Source organism: Triturus cristatus, chromosome 5_2 (assembly GCF_964204655.1).
Source record: "Triturus cristatus chromosome 5_2, aTriCri1.1, whole genome shotgun sequence".
Classification (NCBI taxonomy): Eukaryota; Metazoa; Chordata; class Amphibia; order Caudata; family Salamandridae; genus Triturus; species Triturus cristatus.
This window is the reverse complement of record NC_140588.1, coordinates 407,294,571-407,319,439: the sequence shown is the minus strand read 5'-3', so window position 1 is coordinate 407,319,439 and position 24,869 is coordinate 407,294,571. Positions and strand designations below refer to the sequence as shown.

At 45.3% G+C, this 24,869-nt stretch overlaps 1 protein-coding gene across 7 annotated transcripts in view; it reads left to right on the top strand.

Annotated features, from left to right (window-relative positions):
• Positions 1 to 24,869, top strand: part of GRB10 (growth factor receptor bound protein 10) — a 642,351-nt gene that overhangs the window by 457,048 nt on the left and 160,434 nt on the right. For all 7 annotated transcript variants that reach the window (XM_085607304.1, XM_085607303.1, XM_085607300.1 and 4 more), the window contains one exon: positions 8,154 to 8,310. In XM_085607304.1, the coding sequence (XP_085463430.1) occupies positions 8,154 to 8,310 (157 nt within the window). The remainder of the gene's footprint in view (positions 1 to 8,153; positions 8,311 to 24,869) is intronic.

The window sequence follows — 24,869 nt, the reverse complement described above, 5'->3', positions numbered from 1 at the left end:
TTTAAGGAGAGAGCACAAGCACCATAACGTTGCTTAGCAGTGGTATAGTGCACAGAGTCCTAAGGCCATTAAAAACAAATTCAGTAAAAAGTGGAAGCAAAGGAAAACGTTTGGGGCTGACCCTGCAGAAAGGGCCAAGAATGAATTGAACATTCTTATGGTTATTGCAGTTGATGGCCTAAGTGCAACAGGTATGCTCAAACGTGGGTCTCGTGCTTACTGTGCCGTAGGACTCAAGCTGTGCCTCACTGAGACCGAAGCAGTTTGAAACAGATCTGGGGTTGCTTGTGGTCCCTTCTGGTGGGGGCCTAGTCTGGCAGTTCGTAATGGACTGTTCCCATGAGGGCTGGGGTTTGCACTGATTTTCATAAGGTGCCCATTGTCTGGAATGACATGGCGAGCAAAAAACAATGGACTGGAACACAGCCAGAGCGATTGCCAGTGGCTGGGATGAATTCAAGCATTCCAAATATCTTGTTGCAGTTGATGACCTAAGTGCGACGGTTATGCCCCAATGTGGATCTCGTACTCACTGCGCCACAGAACTCAAGCTGCACCTCACTGATGAGACCTATGTACATCTAAACCAATCTGGGATTGTTTGTGGTCCCTTCTGAATGGAGCTTCGTCTGGTAGTTTAGGATGGACTGTTCACACGAGGAGGAGGGTTACTACTAATTTGTATAAGGTGGACTCTTGGCATGGTGGACGAAAAACGATGGACTGGAATGCGGCCCCATTTGTTTGCCAACGACAGATTAATTCAAACGTTCCACCCATCACCTTGTTTAGGTTTATGAATTGATTCAGCACCACATTGCCTGTAGTGTCAAAAGCTATTGGAAAGATCGGGAAACATGACCGTTACAAGTTTAAGATTATTAGAAGTTATTTTTTGATATGTAGTGATGCTGCATGTTTACCAGCATGGTGCAACCCCTGTCTGTAATCAACTTAAGCAGGTTGTTGACTTTCTATATTGAGTGAGGAGAAATTGGTAGTCATCTGATTCCAATGCCCTTGCAAATCATGGAAGGAAGAAATGAATGAAGAATTTCTAAAATTAAATTTAAACAAAGTATGCATTCCTATGCAGGGGCTTTTTTCCACTTAAGTCATTGCAGCTTGAATTTGTGAAGGACATCGCTAATGGATAATGTAACATTGAGGGCAGCGCTTAATTTTTTATAAAAAGAGGGTTGGGCCCTCGTCACAAGGCCACTGAAGCTTGCACAACCAGTGCCCCTGCCAGCTCTTCAAACAGTACCCAAACGACTGCTAACTATGACACCGAACAAGTGTGAAAAACCATACTATTCCAGCCCACACAAAGCTATAAAAGTAGCGTGGGTGGTCAGGCATTGGTCATTTTTAATGTTTGTTGATTTACTAAATATTTGTTAAAGTTTTCATCACAAAATTAGACTAACAGCACCACAGTGTGGGGGGGGGGTGGGGGGTGGTGGTCATACGTGCCAGTGTTGACGGTTAAGTGCCAGTTTCGAGCACAGGGAAACACCGGATCAAATTAAACACTGATGAGGGTATTGAGAGTCGATACATATGTTATCCAAATAGGGAAAGTTGAGATGCCTAGCACTGTTTTTGTTGAACGCACAGACTTTCTTCAAGGGTCACAAAATGTAATGTTGGAAAATTGGCACTTGTGTGCAGTCTCCCCAGATTTTTTTCTTTTATTGGACTGGATTGCTGGCCTACGTTGACTCTGGTAGTGGCAGACTGCTAAGCAGGCTTTCCACTACATGTGCTCGAACCCTAAAATATGGAGTATAGTGGGTAAATACCAGTCAGTTTGTTTGAGCTTGAGTAGACCCAAAGTCAAAATGGGTAAAAACAAGTGCAGGTGACGTTCTTTGCATTTCGAATTTGGAATGCCACTTGGTCTCACACCACCACATGTTGGACTTTAAAATGCAAGGACATGGTTGAAAAGTAGCAGACTTACATGGGGTTTAGGATCCATTTGAAAATGTCATCGTAAAACAAATTTTGACCTCAAGTCTTAAATCTACCATTAGTAGTGCCGCTACCTAGCAGGAACAAGGCCCAGTTCCCTAGGGTGCATGTTTAAAATATACCAGTTATGGTTCTATGGAAATCAGGAACTTAAACATCCTGGTTTCAGAAGGGCTGATACAAATCTGTACAGATAAGTTTACGTACAGTTTACCAATTCAATGTGTGCATCTTTGTAATGCATAATGCAAATCTAATGTGTTTGGTGCCGCCCGAATATCCTCCTGCTGGGCAGGTATTTTAATGAATTCATTAAATCATGTTACCAATATCTGTAAGGAATGGCATATTGCCTTACTGCTTAGGGTATAGTCCGGTGTAACACGTTCTTTCAAGTTTAGGCCTGTAGCCCATAACAATAATTGCTGTGGGCAGTGTCTTCATTTAAGTCTGGAGCCACTTGGGTAGGAAGTAAGTTCTTTATTTCATGTTAGGACCTTAATTTACAACAATAGCAGGTCCATCCTTCCACCAACTGTCAGGGCTCCATCCTTGCCTCCTATCTTTATGTCCGCACAACATTCTATTACATCATTCCCTATCCGCGTTCCAGACACCAGCTCAGACATAAACAGGAAATGGGGAGGCACTCAGGATACAACAGTAGTCATAACGGAATGGTATGACCACTGTTCCCATAGATGAATTCTTATGCAAATTGCATATATCCATAATAGATTCAGTAATATCTTCCACCCTGTGCTTCTTGTCATGACACCCTGCTTACCAACGGGTTCCTAAAAGCTCAAGTCTGCATCTGATTACTAAGTATTCTTGATTGCCACCGAGTTACCATGGCTGTGCACAGAAAGTGCTTGCTTCTAGGCGACCATCGTAAAGACAAACTGGAAAAGTCTATACCATGAGAAAGGGTAGGACCATCTCTACCTGCCTCAGTGCTATGTCCATCCCAACTTTTTTTTTTCTTACCAATGAGCTACTTGTCCAGTAATGTGAGTAAAGTTTTACATAACTTGAATGATCAAAGTTAGATTGCAAGATGGGATTTTATTAGCTAACCAAAGTGTTTAATGTTTCAAATTCTCTAATTTTGTTGTACTATGCTATATTTTGAAACTTCAGGTCCATATTTTCCGCAAGAGTTGAAGTATAATAACTCCCAATAAGTATTTTGTGTGCAGATTTAGAAAGGTTCCAGGAATGTGGTAGGCTCCTCAAATCCTGTGAATTATCTTGCAGATTATCTCTGTCTCATAAGCGAATGTGTAGGTGTATAGCCCACAGGGTGGGTGTATGAAATACTGGTCAGTTCTCTTTCCCACAAAATTCTCACCTCAAACTTCTGTGTGCTAAGTAAATTTGAAAAGGTGCATCTCAAAGTATGGGCATGCAACAACTGGTCTCCTTGAACCTGTAGGAGGTTTAGTTCCATGTACGTATTTCTCCTCGACAAAGTATTTCACATTCATGTTGGGAGATTTGCACATTCAATTTACTGCTTTCCCACTTGAGCTGATGTTAGATCCTTGAGCTTTTCCAAACTGATGGCTTTAGTTGTAGCTAGCCTCCATCAGAAGGGCATACATGTTAACTGATACCAAGTCAGGTTGCTGAAAGCTGCTTCACTGCTGTTGCAGACAATCTTTCAGCCATCATCGACCTTTTGCATATTCTCTGGTGGTTTTCAATCAACACCTTGACTGCTTCCCTTCCAACTAATCAAGTTTATCGTTGCTGTTCTGTATATTTTGCCAGATGCGTGCCTTTTTTCCAGGTGATGTGTAAAAGTTTGTGAGAACCTGGTCTTGCATGTTAAAAGGAGTTTTAAGGCTGCTCGACCTAATGTTGGCTTTTCTAGTCCCTCATGCTAGTGTCCAGATAATACCCTTGGGCTGGACCCTACAGTACCATTGGAACTAGTTCTTTGGTTTGATTCACAGCCACATTTTTCTAAATCTCTTCTACAGTTACTCCATTTTTTTACCTTTTGTCCCCTCTACCCTTTCAAAGGGAAACCCTTATCCATGGTCACAGCAGATACTAATGATTTTATATATATATATATATATATATATATATATATAATCTCGCTCTCTCCAGGGATAAGGTGTTTATCTGGCTCACTTTTCCTTCAATGCTTGGTTATCTCGGGTATGCTCCACACCAGCCTCTTGGAAGTGTTGGTAGTGAGGCCGGCTCTGTAAACCTTTCTGCTGCATCTTCGGGTAAAGCATGTTCAGGTTCTGGACTGTATTGTCTTCTACCTGAACAAGTGGAGAGGACTAGGATTGCTTCCCTTGTCCGGAACCATGGGAGATCTGGTCTAGGTTGCAGACAAAGCAATTGGTCCATCTGCAGCTAATGTGCTGCGGAAGCGCATCTTGACTGCACGCTACCTTAGTTTTACCCTCTGTGACAGGAGCAGTACAAAAGGACTTGAAACTCCTTTTCCTCAGATGGGGTCCCCCAGAAATCAATCTCTTTGCTGCAGCATCTATCGAAGTGTTCCTCTATTGTTCCAGGCAGCATCATCCCTTGATTCTCCAACACAAACACCCTGCAGTACATGGATCTTCTCACTTCACCATGCCTTTCCAGCTGTACCTTTTTATTACAGATGTCCATTGAAAAATCTGATTTCACCCTGATATGCGGATGATAGCCCTCAACTGACCAGATCTTCACATCTCATTCTTCACCTCCGTTTTTCCCCATCCTGGAGACGTCTGCTACGAAAGTACTTACTTTAACACCAGCTTGGACATTCTAATCTTGCATGCCTTTAAGTTGAGCACCGAGCTTTTGCCTCTATAGCCTTTTATCAGATCTTTCTCTCTCAGCAAGGTGCCATTTCTTCTTGTTGGTATACTTAAGATTGGACGAGTTTGCTTCTTGTTACCGGTATAAATTTGTGGAATTGCTCTGCGCAGAAGTAGCCCTTATTCTGCAGCTCGCTATCATTGAGAGGGTGTTGAACCTGGCACAGTAAACTGATGTCTAGCCGTGCCTTCGGCTTGAGTACTCACAATTAATCAGGCATCACTTCCAATTTTGTGGTCAGTATTTTTCCTCTTTGAAATATCGATCTCCTGGAAAACGGTTTTCTTCTTATCACTGATGGTCTTAGTACAACCCTGCTGTGAACAAGTGGGTACAAGGGCCTCTCTGGCTGTTTGCAAATCCATTCCACTAATGGCCCAGTATCTGCTCTCTTGAAGGGAGTTCATATTCAAACCCTCTGTGAAGCAAGCAAATGGGCCACTGTCCACTCCCTTCACTAAACATGGTATTCTTTCATAACCGTGGGAGCATTTCAGATTAGCAGAGCAGTGCTATAATCCTTCTTCCTTTATTACTTTGCAGGTCTTTACCTATCCCCTTTCAAGGATGCTATGGGAATGGTTCACTCAGGATGTCTACTCGAGTGGGTATCCTTTCGAAGAATAACTTACCTTGGCTAACCTGTTTTCTGATGGTTAAAATAGCCTATGCAGATTCTTGCGATCGTCTCTGCACCCACCCCCCACCCCCTTGTGGGGCTATCTTTCCAATGTTGTCATTATTTAATTGCTCTCTCCTATGTCCCTTTCCTGCACATGGAGTAGGCCTTCCCTGGACAGAATAAACGCCAACACCGACATACACCTATATCTGATGCATAACTTCCAGGCTTCTGTGGCTGAGCATTGCTATGGAAAATTTCTGAATCCATTCTGACCTCTAGCAAGGGCTTTTCTTATGGAATCTGCGGAAACTAAACTGTCCATGACAAAGAACAATACCGAAGGAAAATGACTGGTTTGTTGGAAATAGTTATTGTGACAAAATGGAACTATGGAAATGGTTACATGCAAGGATACAGTCACAACGAGCCATCTGGTTTGTGGGAGCAGGGTTGTGCGTACTGTTACTGCATCCTCTATGGGTTCCGGAGTAGCGTGCTACTTGCCAAAAAAGTGCTTCAACACCGCATCGGGGGTAACAAGTGCTATATAGATGCAAACCTTTTTCCCTCTTCTACCTCTCTGCTATCCTTCTGAATCCAAATAACTCACTAACATATCCACTGAAATTACTTTCATATTTCACTATACTAATCCAATACTAATCCTTTATGGGTTCTGGAGTAGCATGTGACTCTTCGAAAAAGCGCTTTGACGCCTCGTCAGGGGTAGTAAGTGCTATATAAATGCAATTACAATACAATATCGTGTTCTTTAAAGACCTGCATCCTGTTCCTCTAACTGCACTCTAGCCTCATCTTGTTGAGATTTTAAACCTCCCATTCATTTTGTGAAACTAAGGGGAAACCTTTTTCATCCTGTATTTTGTTAAGTAGTGATGTCAGTTAAAATATAATGGACCATTATTGGGTGGGAGGGTTTGGTTGCGGTACATTTGTTACTTCAGTATCGGCAGATGTTCAAAGCCTGCTGCACAGAGCGGATACTGAATGGTATTTTGTGAGTAGCTTTCTTCACTTATTGTACTTTCCTCCCTTAGTGTAGTTTCCTCCATGGTTTGCTTTTCCTCTTCCTTCTCCTGGAGCGGCCTCTTCCGCGATAAGGCGGCTTGGCTCGCAGCGTGGTTGGGCCCATGTGAATTTGATTCTGTCTGGCGCTGTGAAAGCCTCAGATCCACCGTAGGGCTGCAGTCAGTTACCTGATCTTCAGTGCAGACCAGATCTCATGAGATCATGAAGGGAGGGCGGAATTCAAATGAGCAGCTCACGCCCCTTTTGCAGTGTGTTCTTGGGGAAAAAATCTCCTGCTAGCAAAGCACTTGGCAGTGACAGAAGGTGAATGAACGAGCCGGTGGGAGTAGGTGGGGGCAGTCGAGCGGGAGATGAGCGAGCGAGCGTGCGTGCAAGTTCAAGGGCCGAACTTGCAGGTGGCAGATATCAGCTGTTCGGAGGCCGGCTTTTGTCTGCGAGGTTTGGCAAGGCGAGCTTCGCTCGGGGAGCCGGCGCGCCCTTGACTCGGCATTCTCTGGTGTCGCTTTACTTACAACTTTTTCAATAGAGCTGTCTTTTGTTTCTAGCCCTTCTGCTTCCTCGAACGAGAAATATTTCGCTGGCTTTTTTTTCTTCTTTCTATTTGACTGGTAAAATTGGAAGTCAGTGACTGCTTGTGGGAAAAGATTACATCAGTCTGAGGAGGACGACCATTGGCTTGCCGTCTGCAGTTTCTTTCACTACCTTAAAGACTGTAACCCTTTGAGCGGCGAGCTTCGAGAGTTGCCTTCCTCACCAGGAGCGGTGCCATGCAACACTGGCGACGTGACAGGTACAGTACAGTAATCCGTTGACACGGTCTGGCGTCCTTGACGGTGCAGCTCAAGCTCGCCAGGGCTTGGAAGAGACCGCGCAGGAACTCTCCGGACAATCCTTACTTTAAATATGCCGTCTTGCTCGTCCGACTGCTGCCTTTTACACGCTGTCGAGGTAAGATTTAAACATTAACGCGCCCCTCGCCGTTTCATACCCTTGGGAAAAGGGGTTGGCGAGAGGTGGGCGGGAGATTGGGGATATTTTCAGCATACGTAGTTTGCTTTAACGAGCTGTGGATTTACCCGGCAGCGCAGCGTACATTGAAAAATATATGGTTTGTGTTGAGGTGCGATGCTTGGAATCCTAAAACGTCATGGTCGACTCTGAAAAGTGATCGGTAGGAGGGCTGCGAGGCACTGCATTTACAATACCCCGACGCATTTCTCCATCCCTCCAAAACAGCCTTTTTTTTGTGACGACTTTTTCATAGTTATTGAGGCCTCCTTTAAAATGGTGTTGATTCCTACACATGGTATCTTTAATAACGTTTCTGACAAATTCGAGACCCCTTAAAAATTGTAAGATGCGACTTTACAATGTAAAAACGTCACTTCTGCTGGGTGACTCAGTAGTCTGAGCCGATGCAAGAGCTAAAGTAATTTGTATGAGCAGGTAACTTCTAATACTTACGTAGCCTAAAGCACACATAGGATGTCGAAGCATATTTTATTAAAAAAATTCTTCAAATGTTCCCTCTCGTTATTGTATAGAACTTACTTCCAAACCACTCAGCTATGAAAAAGGGCGGATGCTGATGTTTAGAAACTGATTGGACGAGGCAGTACAGAAATGTATTTTTTGTCTAAAGTGTCGTTTTGTGTTTCAGGTTGTGAAAGTCTTCAGTGAAGATGGGACAAGCAAAGTGGTAGAGATTCTAGCCACCATGACAGCCAGGGACCTCTGCCAGCTGCTGGTGTACAAAAGCCATTGCGTGGACGACAACAGCTGGAGCCTGGTGGAGCAGCACCCTCACCTAGGACTAGGTAGGATGTGGTCCCGGCTGGCAGTGTTGTTGTGTATCATATTCCTCTGCTAAAAGCTAGTGGTACTCGCAGTGCATTCTCCTCCCTGCACATGTAGCCTTAAAAAAAATAAACCCTCCTCATTTAAAGAAGCTGGATTGCTCTTAGTCGAATACAATTGACGCTGGAGTGATGTGTTGCAGCTGCCTAGGTGGATGACTTTGGCCCACTGACGTCGAGTTAATGGAAGACTACTTATACGGTGACTTCCATTTCTAAAGGCCTCCAGTCTGGTTTTGTGGTGCGTCACAGGTTCCATGGCATGAGTGATGCCCTAATTTTGTTTGACTGTTCTTATGGTGATTCGGTTCTTCCTCTTTGAAAGCTAGCCGGGGGGAGGGCTGCCTCACAACGGTCTTGGATGGAAACTGCTCTTTCAAAAAAAAGCTGTGGCATGGAAGTATCCACGCACATCCTTCTGTCGCAGGCCCAAACTTAGTGAAATGAGTTTCCGACAGAGCCACTGCTAGCTTTCTTGTCCTTCCAAAGTGGATGACTGAATCTGCATCAGTTATTCAGGCTTCCTTTTGTGGTTTAAGGCCCATTTAGTCAGCGTTTTCCTAAAACATTTGCTTTTTGTTTTTCCTATACACCCTGACTGTTCTCTGCATTTCAGCTATGTGCTTCATGTTTACTGTGTTTCTGTCACTCTAAAGCATCTGTTTGCAGTTTGCCTGACTAGACTCTTTGACTCTTGTATGGGACATTTCCATTTAGGTTTTTATACTGCTCTTGAGGAATTATAAGTGGTATTCACATTTGCCTCTTGTATTCTGGTAACTTTCACTATGGCTTCCACAATTCATGTTGGTGTTAAGAGCCTTAACATGACAGCTGTTGGTCTGGTTGCTACATCTGAACTGCATTCTCACATGACTTATGGTGTAATAGTGTTGACTCCGAGACCAGACTAAAGAACAGTTCATTGAACATTGAGCTCACTTGCCAGGATTCCACTCAGCCTTTCAACCGGTATGTCGCGGTCCACTACCTTTACTTAACCCTTTAGCACTTGTCCCTTCTCTGCTGACTTCAACTCTTACTCGAAGGTAGAGAGAAAGTGAACACGACTGCCCATCTAAAGGACCTACTCTGTATTGTCTAGAACAATGGAGGGCTCACTCAATTGTTGGCACAAAAACAGAACACATCTAATGGTGAACATAGTGATTTGGGGAGGGAAGGTTTTGTGCCATCCCACCAGAATGCATTGTCTTCCTTACCTCGTAGTGTCACACATGAAAGTGTTTGGTTGGTGGATACCCTATAATCTACTGCTATGTGACTTGTCTAAACCTAAATCCTCTCAAAGTGCATGGACCCTGTATGTGCTCTTGTACGAGCTTGCACGCATGTTTTGTAGAGGACCCCTTTAAGGAGTGCTACACCATATGAATCTCCTTGCCAAAGACGCGCAAGTGCTTCAGGTGGGAATTAAGAAACTGAGATTCCAGATTAACAGAACGCAGTATATTGGGCAACCACCGCAAGCACTTTGATTGCTAGGAAACAATTACAAATGTACAAGGACGAATTCTTAGAAGCTAAACTTAGACCCACAGGCACAAGAAATTAGAAATGTGCTCCAAAAGAGTACTTCTAATGTTTTGAGTAAAGATTGTTGGATAAGTCTTCGCAAGTAGGGCATAATTGTGTTTCTGCAAGCACCATATTTCTCTCCGATGGGGGCATGTTTTCAGTGTGAAGAACCAGACACTGTTCTGAATTGTAGGTTTGGTCCTTTCCACTTCCTTCCGTTGAGAGGGACAATAATTGGAAACAAATTGGGTCTGTTTATCCTCATTTGGGAACCACCTGCAAAATGGTTGCAAATACTTACAAACCTACTAGTTCTAAAAAGCCATCACACATACTGGAGTATTTTCCAAACTCACAAGTGCACGCTGCAAGAGGGAAGTTGCTCCATTTAAGATGTGGTCAATTTGCTCTCCCAAATTGCTGTTTTTGTGCACCATCCACTGAGAATTGGTTGTGCCCAACTTATGACAGTTTGGCCACAAACTTTCAGCCATCTCTGCTCTTCACCTACATTGAAATCTGCATTTGTTGCTTTTCTTTAGAGTGTAGTTTTGAACTTGCCACAGAATATTTAGCATATTAGCATCGAGGTTAATTTCTTTTAACAAAAATATTGCAAGTGAGTTGGTAATGGAAACTGGGCTAGGCAACTGGTGGAGGCCCTCGCGCAGCAGATGCATGCTGGGCAGGGAAAATTAAGTATTGCTGAAAATTCTGTACATTCAGTTTAGTGATTTGTCTGAATGCAAGGAGACATACGATGACTGTCGTAGGTTGGGAAAGTGTCAAAATCAGTGAAGTTTAATGTCCGAGTTGTTGGTCCCGACAGCCTTAGGGTGGTCTCTCCCCGACCCCCTCAACATTTTGCCCACCTCATCCACTTTTCTGACCTCGTTTTTGCCCGTACTATGACGCTCTGCACTTTAATACTGCTAACCTGTGCCGAAGTGCGAGTGCTTTATTCCCTAAAAATGGAAAGCTTTCTTCATCCCCAAGTCGCATATTTATTTTACTTTTAAGTTCCTAGTAAATTGACACCCCCTTTACCAAGGGCCTCTAAATCAAATGATAATAGTGGGCTTGCAGCACTGATTGTGCCACCCCCTTAGTAGCCACTTAACTATGTCTCAGTCCTGCTGCTGCAGAGCCTGTGTGTGCAGTTTATAGCATTGTCGACGTGCAAAACAAACCTTTTGCCAGGCCCAGACCTTCCCTTTTATACATATGTCACCCCTAAGGTAGGCCCTGGACAACCCAGAGGGCAGGGTGCAATGTATTTAAAATATAGGACATGTGTTTTTAAGTTTTAAATGTCCTGGCAGTGAAAAACTCGCAAAGATGTTTTTCACTACTTCAAGGCCTATTTCTATCATAGGAGAACATTAGGATCACCCTATTATACATGTAATACACATAATTTCCATTTGGGAAGAGATTCGATCCTAGAGTCTGGTGTCTCTGGAATCCTAATTTAACATATTAATTTATGTTCAAGTAGGAGTTTGAAATGTCATTCTGAAAATGCCACATTAGGAAGTTGCCATTTTCTTACTTTAGCCATTTGGTGCCTGCTGCCTGTCTCTGATCACATGTATGGGGTGGGTGATAGCTGGGCTTTGTGTATTCCCACTAGACAGCCACTGACAATGGAATCTTAGATGTGACTTGACTGGCAATCCTGGCAGGATGAGAGGGAGGAGCTGGGCCCAGCCTCACCTACACCTGAATAGGCTGTCCTGTCCCCCACACAAAGGGCCTCATACCCCCCCCCCCCCCCCCCCTCCGTAGTGGGTCTGAAGCAAGGGCAGAATTGAGGGCCACTGTGCACTTCAAAGACATGGCTTTGAAATCTCCCCCACTTCAAACGCACAACTAGGTATAAGTACTGGACCTCTGACACCACCACTTCTGGACACCTGTGGATACTCTGCCAGGGAGGACTGCTGTCCTGCCGAAAGGACTGTCACTTTGCTGGACTGCCACTATGAAGGAGCTGCTGTCTTGCTGTGCTGACCTGCTGCCCTCATGCATGGAGAGGAAGAACTGTACCTGGAACCCATCTTGAACCCATGACCCCCGAGTGACTCATAGGACTAGTCTGCTGGCCTCCTGATCTGAGCCTTGGACATAACCAGCTCCCCACAGCTCCTGGACTAGTTTTCACTGAGTTACTGACCCCACAATAGGTACCTCTCCAGCCCTGGGCCCTTGGAAGTGGTCCATAAGCTCAAATTAAAGCTTTTGGGCTCGTTGTGAATGGACTAGCTCACCTCAGAACCTTGCTGCTTGCACATAGAATCAGCACCAGCTGCTGCAAGTGTGTCTCTTCGCACAGCAAGCATCGTCCGCTGGCATGGATCATTATCGTGAGGTCCCAACGCCGACCATCGCCAGTGAGGGCTTTCTGCAAACTTCTCCATGAGCAGGGCACTTGGCACAAAACCTGAAGGTAAAACGTCAGTGGGACAAACCTAGGACTGTATCTGACCCGTGCTCAATTGCTGTTGGCCTGAAGTTTTAGATTTGACCCCGTTCAGGGTGACCATATCCCTGGTTAGCGCTTTTTGCTTCTAAGCACTATTTTATAGTTATTTAAAAATTAATAACTAAGGTTCTACTTATTGAATGTTTGTAATTTTTGCCTTGTATATAAAACTAAGCCTTGTGTTTCTAACTTAGTGTGGTATGCTTTTTGTGTGATTTTTGTTTTCCCACTGTTTTGCTGTTTGAAGTGTTGCACAAATACTTGAGGCAATGTGTAAAATTTAGCCAGACTGCTCTGTGCCTAGCTACCAGAGGGCGAGCACAGGTCAATTTAGCGTGTGCCTTGTGCCTTACCCTGACCAAGATTGTGGTTACTGCTTGACAAGGGCTTGTACCCTAATCAACGAGGAACCCAATTCTTACAAGTTGACTTGGTGGACATGGGCTATTTGGATAACCTACCCATTGATGGTAGTTGAGTCTATAGGATAATTTGGGCTTTACACCTGTTCATGCAGCCTCTGCACACTCCTGCAGTTCAACTTAACCTTTCAAGGTGAATCAAAAGGTGTGCACAGCTGTCTAACTTTACAGTCCATGCTGGTCTAACCGGTATTTCCTAGTTCCTGATTGTGTTGTCGCCAGTCTGTGAATAATCGTAGAGTGGTTTCTAAGTGTTCAGTGGTGTTGACGAGAGATCATAGCTGCAGGACAGATGACTTTTTGCTGCTTGTTCAAACCTTCTGTTGCACCTTGTTTGGCTTATCATCTTAATGCCCATGGAATTAATTTCACCCGTTGCTTTTCAGTGCTTGCTTGGGTTCTTTCCCTACCGGTCCCCCCCCCCCCCCCCCCCCCCCCCCCCCCACCCTATGTCAGTCTGATGCGTTCCAGCCATGCCCGAGATGGGTGTCCTGCCTCCGAGTGTCTATAGGTAGCGTTTTTGGTAGTCTGAACTTTAAGTTTTATTGTCAAGCTATACTGAAACGATGTGCATGGAAGAATTCCTGTGCCGATTGAAAGAAGACAGCAGTTGAACGTTTGCTGTATCTCCAGCACAAAACACATGCATGCATTGCCGGTGTGTGAAGTAATGAGCTAGAAGGAATCCCGTTAGCCAGTAATGACAATTTTTTGGTGAAGTTAGTTGGAGTTAGATTTGTGTTGTACTGCTCCACGACCCTGGGTGAACATGCGACTGCCCCGCTGTACTGCCGCTGACCAGTGAAAGGATGCAGTGAGTTGTTTAAACACCAGCCCCACTCAAATTGCTTGCAGGTCATGGCATGGGTCTGCCTGACTTTGCAGAGGCTCTGAAGCATTTTCTGTTATATTTTGGTACATGGATGTTGAACCTGGGTTATGACACCCTGGTCCTGGCCATCTGGGCTATCTCACCTATTGAACACCAATGCCACCTCCAGATGCTGGTAATAATACCTCAATTGGTGCCTGCCTATAAGCCAGTGTCTGCGGCCAAACCCCCATCTGTCAAATGATTATCGGTACCTAGCCAGGAAGATGCAGAGTCTCCAATCCCGGAGAGGCTTACAGGAGTTTGACACTAGACAATAGTTCTTCATCCACCTGGTTGCTGGCAAGATCTTCGATAAATCTGCTCCACCACCTTCAGAGACTATTCTTTGTGGGTAAACCTTATTTCAGGCCTCCCCTAGAACCCACACCCTTGAGATGCACAGGCACAGCCACCAGCCCTGTCCCTCTGCCCACAGTCCTCTTACCCCCCCCCACGTCACCACCTCTCGTGTTACCACCACTCCCATGCACCCCTCCTCAATTCATCTGCCAGAAACACCAGATCTATCCCCACACTGATTCACCACTCCTCTGAGGGGCCTTCAATTCTTGCAACCTGTCACCAGGTGAGGTTCCCACCAGCAACCCCTGGGAAGATTGTATTATGGATACCCCAAGTGAGTCAGAGTTTCACTCCCTGATACACCACAAGGTCTTTCAGAGGGGTGCGGAATACCATAAGGTCCTCATGCATATCGCCCATGACGAGGACGATTTCTTACTGGATTTGCTCTCAGAGTCAGAGCGCTAAATATAATTCCTCCATATTCTCAAGGGCATGTTACAATGCACCCCTACTAACTTAATGGACCCAGTCAAGTCTAGGGTGGTCACACCTAGGGTTGAAAAGAAGTTCTTGCCCTCCCCTGCAATCCGACATACATTAGGGGACCGGTTCCATCAGATCCCCTGCAGTCTATGCTACCTGCAAGTGTACATCCGCCAAAGCCACATTTGATGCTCCTTCTCCGCACAAGAAGAGTAAAAAGATGGCTGCAGCAGGCAAGAGGGTGGCAATGGGAGCAAGTAGCCAGTTGGGTCACTCTCCTCTTCAGTTATGATGGCTCACACTGGGAGAAGATGGAGAAGGTCTTTGATCTCCCAGAGCAGTTCAGGAACAGGACGGAGGAGATAATGTCTGAGGGTAAAGTCATCTCAGACACCAGTAGAGGCTGGGCAATGGATGTAACAGACGGAGCCTCCATGGACATCAACATCTGTGTCCTCCTTAAAAAAATAAAGTCCTCCATGGGCCCCATGCCCGTCTGTCTTCTGGTTCAAACCTGTGGTGTCGCAGCATCTCCTCACCCACCCGTCTGACCGGGAGATCCTTGAATATAAAGGATACAGAGATGAGCACGTTCATGGGGGGCCTTCCAGTCGACTCCACACCAGCACCAGTCCAGAGGGGCAAGCCAACACTACCTCATCTGAACAACCCCACTCCTACCAAAGGCAGGAGCAGGTGTGCTATCGCTAGGCTGGCAGGGGTTACAACACGGGCTCCTATAGAGGTAACAGGGAGATGTGTAAGGGGGTCTCCGCAAGGCAGATACCACCTCTGAGCAGTGAGTTGGGCCACCTCCCTCACAATCACAAATCACCTGTTTTGGGTGATTTTCTCCACCGCTGAGAGGTGCTCACAAAGGACAAATAGGTAACAACACTGCTATTGCCTCTAACTATACTCCCCGCCCGCCCCACAAACTATTCCATCCAGGACACACACTGCAACACACTCCTCTCCCTTTCCAATAAGAAGCTTATGCCCTTCTGCAAAAGGGCAACCATAGAAAGGGTGCGGCTGCGGCACAAAGTGAGTGGTGTATACTTTCAAATCCACAAGAAGGATGGCTTCATAAGATTCATCCTCTATTTCAGATACCTCAACAGATGCATCTTATGTAAAAAAAAATCCGATTTTAAAACCTGCAGGATCTCACCCCCTTCTTCGACAGACTTCATGACCGCACTCTTGCTCAAGGATGCCTGTTTCCAGGTCCCGGCCACCCTGCCCTCTGGAGCCCTTGCTTCGTGGCAAGTGTGCAACACTACCTATTTAAAGTACTTTCTTTCAGTCACCACAGGCCCAAGGGATTTTACAAAGTGCTAAGTAGTGGTGGCTGCACATTTGGGCACGGCTGACATTCCTTTATTCCACTCCATCAACGATTGGCTGATCAAGAGCAGCTGTAAGCTAGTGTCTGGTGCACTTTCAACCAGTGCCCTTGCTTTACAACTAGGGCTTTAGTATATATGCTACCAAGTCCACCTCAAAAACGGTCACAGGTGAAGCCTACCCCAACAAGCTAAGATTCAGCTCCTCCCGTTTTTCCAGCTTACTCATCAGCTCAGTTCTCACTGTCGCACACCTTATAGGAATGATGGCCTCCTGTATAACCATCGTTCCTCATGCAGAGATTCACATGCACCCCCTTAAAATTGTCTAGGAGCCATGTTGTTTCAAGCGGAGGGTCACTGAAAAGATCTAGTGTTGGTACAGGCTAAGGGACTCTGCTCTCTGCACTGGAACACCAACTTTGAGCAAGACCGGCCTATTGCATACTGGGTTGTGCACATGAACATTACGACAGACTTATGTCTCATGTGATCAGCGTGCATATCAAAATTCAGTCCAAAGAATGTGGCCCTCTCAGCACCAGAGTCTCCATCGGTTAATTGGAACTGCTTGCTATTCACCTAGCCCTCAAAGCCTTCATGCTGATCATTTGGAGCAAGGTTGTCCCCATCAGGACAGACACCGACTGCCACATTACACAGACACCCCTCCGATCTCCCTCCTAGGGCAGAGAATCGGCCACGGGGCACTCCACTGCAATATTCACCTCATGACAGAGCAGCTCCATGGGGTGGATAACGACTTTGCGGACCTGCTTAGCAGGACACATCAGCAAGGCCACAAGTTGGAACTCCACCCTCGCATCCTTCATATGCACTTCAAGCATTGTAGCACCCCCATACCTAGACCTGCTCGCTACCCTGGAAAATGCGAAAGGCCCAAACTACTCTACTAGGAAAATACATCCATAGTCCATGGGCAATGCTCTATAGATTAATTGGTCAGGTATATTTGCCTATGCTTTTCCACCTCTCCTGCTTCATCCCTTTGTGGTGAGAAAGCTCAGGCAAAGCTCACTAGCCCTCCTCCTAGTAGCGCCAATCTGAGGGAGTCCGCCCTGGTACTCTACTCAAGTTATCATTCAGCCCCAACAAGAGGTTTCTCCTTCAGACTGGACCTTCTCACAGAGAGGCGAAGACAGGCATTCAAATTCTGGGCTGCTGTGTTGCGATTTGGCATTTGAGGTCCTAGGCTTTGGCTATGTTAACCTTCCCTAAGATTGTTTGTTAATCTTGAAGGCGGTTCAGTGAGCTACCCACAACATGGTCCTGTTATACAGCAACATGGAAGAGTTTTATATATTACTGCATTTCAGAAAAATTTGGACCCTTTAAAACTCTTGCCTGTAGATTATAGCCTCCATTATGCTTTTACAAAAGACTGGCCTTTCATATACTTATTTTTGCCCACACTTAGCCACAGTTGTAGCCTACATACAGAACCGTGGTTAAAATCTCTGTTCAGGATATGCTGTGGTCAAGCCCTTTTTGGAGGGCCTCAAGAGTCGGATCCCCTATTAGTACCTGCCATTCCCAAGTGGGGGGACCTTAGCATAGTCCTCACTAGACTAGTCTGTCAACTCTTAACATACATGCCCTCTGTAGTTCATGTCTTTGTAGGTGGCCTGCCTTGTAGCTATCACTTCAGCATATGAGCGAGCTGCAAGAGCTCTCGCTGTAGGAGCCTTTCATCCAGGTTCTACATTTTAAAACGTATCCCGTGTTATGTGCTGAATTGGTACCCACCTTCCACCGTAACCAAACCATCGAGCTCCCAGTGTCCACTCTGCAGCAGATTCTGTTGCAGAAAGAACACTGCTCACTGATGTCAAAAGGGTTCTCATGTACTACATGGACTGGGCCAAATAATTTCGCACAGAAGACCAGCTCTTTGTCCCCTTTACAAAGCCTCATATGGATCACTCCACCCCTAAAGCTGGGATGTCTGGCTCATTCACAGTCTGCCGGCACAGTAGGCCACTTGTGGCCCTTTTTAGGGTACTCCCATTGTCCACTGGTAGGCGTTCACCCATATGGTATGTTGCACGGTTTGGTTACATACTGGTCCTCATGCCCTGCTGAATTGGCCTGCAAGTTGATCTTGGCAATGAAACATGTCTGCTGTCTGCAGCATTCTGGTCTGAATAGGTTAGTGTTTTTAACCATGAGCCTGGGCATATATAGTAAAGTATGTAAGACAAGCTTTTTGGTCTCCTTTTAAAATTAATTTTCTTTTAGAGGAAGTAACCTTCTCTTGTATTTTGAGGACCCTTAGATCATTGGATGCAGGAGTGTGAAGTAATTTTGGGTACTTGATCAGTCTTTACATATACCCAGCGTAGGTAGACACTTGTATTGATTCTCCTGCTAAAATAGGAAAGTGCCAATGATGGTGCAGCGAGCCAGTTGGTCAACATTGGCCAACAGGCTCATGGTGGTCGCTTATGTAAGGCACTTCCAATAATTAAAAAAATAATACCCATTTATGTAGGGTCCGCTGGCCCCATGCCTTGTTGCTTTAGGATTATACCACAACATAGGATTTGGGTGGGTTGCACCAGAACATCACCATCCTAAAATTGGCATGTGTTCAAGGACCTTGTTACAAGTGATATTAGGAAGTCTATTGGTGTTATTGACTTTGGAGTTTTGTTGTTTTTGATAGCCAGGTGGTTTGCCAAGTGCATTTACAACTTGTCCACACAAGGCAAATAGGGTTACTGTGGCCTTCTTGGGAACACCTCACTTGCATATATCTAAGGCAGTCACCTGGGCAAAGCCACACACCTTTACCAAGCACTGTTGTGTCGCAATTGAAGCCCGTCAAAAGTCTCTAGTGGGCCAAACTGTGCAAAGAACATTCAGACATATGCATCACCCAATCTATACACATCCATATTACATGATTGTTTAAAATAGCAGAAAGAGAAAGTGAACAATACTATTTGGGTGTGTGGGAAGGGAGTTGCTGATTCATGACCCCTGTCTCTTCCCAGCGAAAGAAAAATACTGTCAGGTGCTCTGGTGTTCTCGCTTGGCATGCCTCTTATTTCGGGCAGTGTTTTACACACTCCTGGTTGAAAGTTCACCGGCTGCCACTGCTGGACTTCACTGGTCGAGGGGAACCAGAGTCCTTTCATACTCCTACTCAGTGGTTCATGACTTTTCCTGGTCACTGCCTCATGGGTGTTGGTTGGCTGCTGCTATTGACTGAGTTAAAGTATACCTTACAAGTATCCTGTGCTTATCCATATGTGCTACCCCTATTGGATTTTGTGGCCGCAGCTTCTTTGCCGGGCATGCAATTTCTCTGTATGCAACTATTCTGTTGCTTGGATTGAGAATCTTTCTCCTTAAATACTGTGAACGGTATTTGATTGCAATTAAAGTCCTTATTCTGACTTATTTTTCTAATGCATTCACAAACTTTAAATCTCTCTGGTAGTGAGTCCTTCGTATCCTGTAATGAATATAAAATATAATCTCCAAGATGTTCCACACTTACAAATACTCTAATTTGCAATTGAAGTGACAATGGTGGTCTGCTTTACTAGCTGCAAAGCAACTTGAAATTACTCTCATCTTATCTTTGGTTCATGTTTAAGATCTGATGGATTGATCACAGTACCTTTGTTTTCTTCTGGTAGTTCAGTTCATCTCACCTTATGAAACTCAACAGATACTAGACCTAGGCACCTAGTTATATGGTTTGTCCCTCTTGGGGGCAATATGAAAGCTGTGTTCCTTTTGGAGCAATAGCACTAACAAATATCCATTCCCTATTCATCAAAATTTCTGTGCATTAAGGACCAACTAATCCTTTTGGAAGTTTTCATACAGCACTATTTCATTTGGAAATCTGGGATTGATGCGTGTATGCCTGGTAAAATGTCCTCCTTTGAGTGCGGTCATTGATTTACTTTCTCAAACTATTGTCCATGTCTATACAAGTGTAACCAGTAGCAGGCTTCCACCATACTCCTCGGTATAGAACTGTGAAATGTCTGTTTGTGAGGGGCACTAATGTTATGTTAACAGGAGAGTCAGTTGGAATAGTGTGTTTTTGGAGCAATGGTGGAAATATTAGTGTGGCAGTACGGAAAGTTGGTAGAGTGTTCTGGATATTGTGAACATGCGCAGTGCAATACTGAGCTAACTTGCCCCTCAGTATCTCCGAACTAGAGCAGTTCTAGAACAGAGCTTGGAGGTGAGCACTAGGTTCTTTCCTGAAAAGAGGTTTGAATTATTTCAATTGGCACAGAAGGCCCAATAAAGTTTGTGAATTGCAAACATTGTCTGATTTTTGTAATACTGCATTTTCTAGGGATATATATTCTGCAGAGCAAAGGGGGCCTTCTCGCGTATATCCTTTTTGAAGAGGTATTCAAGGGGTCCAGCAGTGTACTAATGATGCAGGTAATGAAGGGTTGTGGTTTCTTCATGCAGCCAGTCTCACTTCCTTTTTCGGGAGTTAGGAGATGGAAGTCTGAATAAGGTTTATTCAGACAAATAGAATACGCTCGCATACACATCTGCTGGTTTAAAGATCATAATATTAGAATTTTGTTTTACTTTTGTTAGTTTGTCTACCCTTAGATGTAGTGGTTTCTGCTCACTAGATACTTTACCTCTTAGGGTATGTGTCCATATTTCTGCTTTTTAGATCTTGCCTAGCACAGCCCGCATGCGCTGCTCATGGAGAGGGCCTCTGTAATCACTGCAGACATTCAGAAAGCTTTCTGAAAGCTTGTGCGTCTGCTTGTCAAATTCTATTGGCCTTTGCGTCGTGCTTTCGAAAAATGAAAGCCCGCAATTGGCCAAAGGCGGGTGCATGTCCCGCCTTCTCTAAACGTCAACTCCCCTGGCCTAGGGAGCTCGGGAGCGAGCAGCAGTGCGGCCGGGTGCCAGCTGCATTCCTGACATTCCTTGTCTAATTAGCACGGTCGCTTAAACTTTTTCGGCCGCGCCTGTTTTTATCTGCCAAGAGAGCAGGGGCAGAGGACTCCAGCATGACACAAACACATCTGGGCCCGCACAAACACATCTCTGAGCCCGGACACTGTCGCTGAGGAGAAGCAAGCTGTTGGGTATACTCTGCCGCCTTTTTTTCCAGTATTCCAAGAGAAATGGCGCATGAGTGCGACTGTCGGAGGCAGTTGAGTTCCATAAATAAAGGGCAGGGGCGCGAGACCATGAAGGACTTGCCAGGAACAGAGAAGCATTTCTCTGCTTTCATTCTCATAAAATCCTTCACCAAGCCGGCTCCTTTGACATAAACTGCATGCATTTTCTTTTTAATAATGGTGATCACGAGCATCTGTTTCCTAGGAATTCGGTGTTAGTCAAATGAATAATACAGGAAGACAAAACTTGGGCTCATAAAAGAATTATTCGTGAAAAGATAGAGTACAGCATCGTCGGCGCTCATTTTCCAGATTTCATATTAAACCTTGAGTAAATCACATGGCTGCTGCCTGTGACTGGTTAAACATAATGATTCTTTTCTGTCAGATATGTTCTAATCGGATGGAATGACGTCCACTGCTTGCCCCCAAGGCCGCAGAGTGAGATGAGTTCTCGGACGTTTAAATGTTCTTTTGCCATTCGCATCCCTTTTTGATTCGTCTGTTTATTTCACAGAGATTGGCTCATGTAGATATCTGTGATAAACCCCCGTTTAGCTCCTGGAACTTTTTTATAGCATCAGCCATGTTCAAAATCCGAATTCCTCTGGTTGGGACCAGCCTTTGCTCAGACCGCTCCCTGGGCGAAAACCAATTTGGTACCCCTTCCTCGCCCGCATCTTCTCATTGTGACCTAGAAATTGCTGTAAACGTTCTACATTTAGCAAAGGATCAACTGCATCGGCTCTGCAAATGCCCTTATTTTTGCCCCCTGTATATGTAGTCCTACATATATAGAAAGAGGACAAACCGCTGTAAGCACTTGAATGCAAAGAGAAACTGTAGAAATCAATAACATGCCACTAAACAGCTAACACAGTAATTTAATAAAATCCATCTAAACATCTAACCTGTCCGCATTATGCGACCTGATTGAAGGAAGATTTGTCACAAAGAGTTCTAGAGGTTCAGCTGCTTCCGACTTTGCCTGCCTGGCTGCTGTCCTGTGCAGCCTTGTCCTCCTCGCCGCTGCTGCTGAGTAAAATGTGTCAGAGTGAGTTGCGGGGGGTGACTTGTGTTCAGTGGTCAGTTCATGGCAGATTATACAAACTTCACCACTCCTGCCCCCTCCTCAGAATCTTGTACAGCTCAGCTCATTTCTGCAGGCGCCAAACTGAAGCTGAGGGGTCTAGGGGGTGGAGTGCGAAAGTGATGGGAGTGAGGGTGTTAAACTGGAACGCCTGTGATTTCTATGAGAAATAAAATAATTAAGGCAGTTTGGGCTGAATCACTGAAGCCAGGTCAGAGCAGTGCAGACAGCTGCAAGATCTGTATGCAGACAGCTCCATGCGCCCCCTGAAGGTCAGCACCCTGGGTGTGGTCCCAGCTTGCCCACGCTACAGGCGAGCCCTGCCTCGGGCTGTTCTTTGACTTGCAGCGTGTCCTTGAAATACGTGATGACATGCAAGGCACGAGTTTCCAATCTGGATGTGGCCAGGTCAGCTTTCTGTCCTTCTGTGGTGGTTACATCCAGTGCCATTAAACTGGATAATTGTAACATTTTATTACAGCGCTTAGAAGCGACAGAAGAGCAGTATGCTGCAGTATATAGGAACAAGCTATTATTGTGGGCAACTGAAATGTTTCTGGTTTCACTGGGAGTACCTCTCTCACCCCTTTCCTTTTCCTCCTCTCAGCTGCTCCTGATTTTCCACCCCAAACCCCACCCCGCCGCTCTGGCTTACGGCTGCTCTCTGCCAACGCCCTTCCGTCTCTCCATCTTCCCGCTCCCTCTGCTCCCGCTTCCGACACGTGTACATTATATTCCCACAAGAAATAACGCCCAGACATGTTCCCGCAGCGCAGCATATGCCAAAAACACTGCCGCAGCTGCCGTGAGCAATTCACGTATTTCCGGCTTTTTATGCGTCCACAATACTGTAAGCAGAACAAGAACATCTGGGGGCGCCACCATTCTATCAATAATCCCCAAATTCTCCACGGACCACCCTCTGGCATTTTTCACAAAGTAACTGCTCTTATTTTACACTCCCAGTCTCATGTTGTACACCCCTCCTACCAGCCTTTAGTGGTACTCGACCCCTAACAACCCCAGAGATCTTCTTGCCATTCCGACCTCTCACGGTTGTTCTGTCCTACCACTGTCCCAGTGCGTTTTTACCATGGGAATGCCCTGCCGTGGGACGATCACAATTTCCGACAGAGTTCGCTCCTTGCTGCCCCTGCCCTCCAATCTCCGACTTTATTCCCGCTCTATCAGCTCCCAGGTGTATTTAAGCCTTAACCCCCTCCCGTGGTATTCCTGCCCTGCAGCCTCCCATAGCATTCCTGTCCCATCACCCCGAATGGGATTTCTGCCTTACCGGTATCCCGTGATATTCCTGCGCCCCCACCCTCCTTGCCGAAAAGCCTCCTGTGGCATTAGTCTGCGGCTATAAGGCTTATAAGGTCCCAAAGGCGAGACCTATTGGCTATGCCAATGCTTTTTTTGTTTTGCTTCAGCTCCCTCACCATCCCTAAACCACTTAGCGCCCGTTGCTGCCTTTCATGCTTTTGTCAACTGGTTGGATGGGTGATAAGTCTGTTTTGGTTGGTAGAGTAGGTAGTTATTTGTTAGGTGAAATACAGTTGTAAAATTCATGCCAGTCTTTCATAATGTTAAGGAATGAGGAACTGCAGGTAGATTGGGAAGATTACCTAGATATGTCCAGGAACAGCCACGTTCTTAAGAATGTTGTTAGTTTTGCTTTTAAATGACAAATTTCAGGTCACTGCTTAACTTGAACATGGTTTGAATTTATTTCCCAAATGGCCATAAGCCATGTTCTGTAACGATCCAGTGAATCTTGTCAGACTTTCATATAAATCAGTCGATTTTCCCACATATTTACTTTGCACATTTTTCCCAAGTCCAGGCAGGCACTTCACTTGTAACTGATGCATACAAGATAGTATTGTTCCTGTGATTCTGCATCTATTAAGGCAGTGACGATGGGAAGAAGGCTTTCAAGTCTTCTATTGAGCAATGAGTGTGGGTCTGTTGGTTACAGAATGATCTTGGTGTGTTTTTTAGGAAATAACTGGCAGAGCATTGACTTTCATTATTTAAGTATGTATCCTGGGGGGAGGGTGAAAGGTTTGGGGGGCGGTGAAGTGGGAGGTATGGGGTGGGGCAAATTTCCTGCGGTCTGCCAGGTTTCTATAGTGACTGCTACTGAAACCTCCTGTGTGCATCATGTTGAATGATGGCTTTGGAGCTGCTGCTCAGTTTGGCCATGTTGAAAAACACCATTGACTGTACCTTTGACCTTTTGTCAGTTCCATCTCCCCCCCCCCCTCACTCCCCCAGAGACCGCAGACCACACGCATAAAATACAAACATATAGATATAGAGATCTCCAGACTCTCAACACAACAATAATACAATTACAGGTTTTCCTCAATCTCATGGTGGCTTTTAGAAAACATACCACATTAAAGATGGCTTCTGCATGGAGCAGTTGCAAGTACAAAAGAGCGGTACGCACTTGAAGGATGTTCAGGTTTAACAAAGGTATAATCAATGTCTTTCTTGGGATCTCATAAAATTTACAAAATATTTGAAAAAAATGCGATGTGTCTTGTATCTCTGGGTGCCTTCCTAAGCATAGGAGGAATTGAGCCCGAGAATATAGATCTACAAGTAAGGCTCTGTGCTGATTTTGTGCAGCAGCCCATCGTATCCCCTTCTGTGACCCACTCTATAGGCTTGCTGCCTAGTTAGATGGAAAGCAAGGGAACTAAAGGGAAAATGAACAGGACATGGAGTGGCTACCAGGTAGACCACCTGCGCTTCCTTATTTTTTCTCTGCTTTCAGGTGTGGCTGGTCTCTTCTAGCAGAGGCAGTAATCTCACAT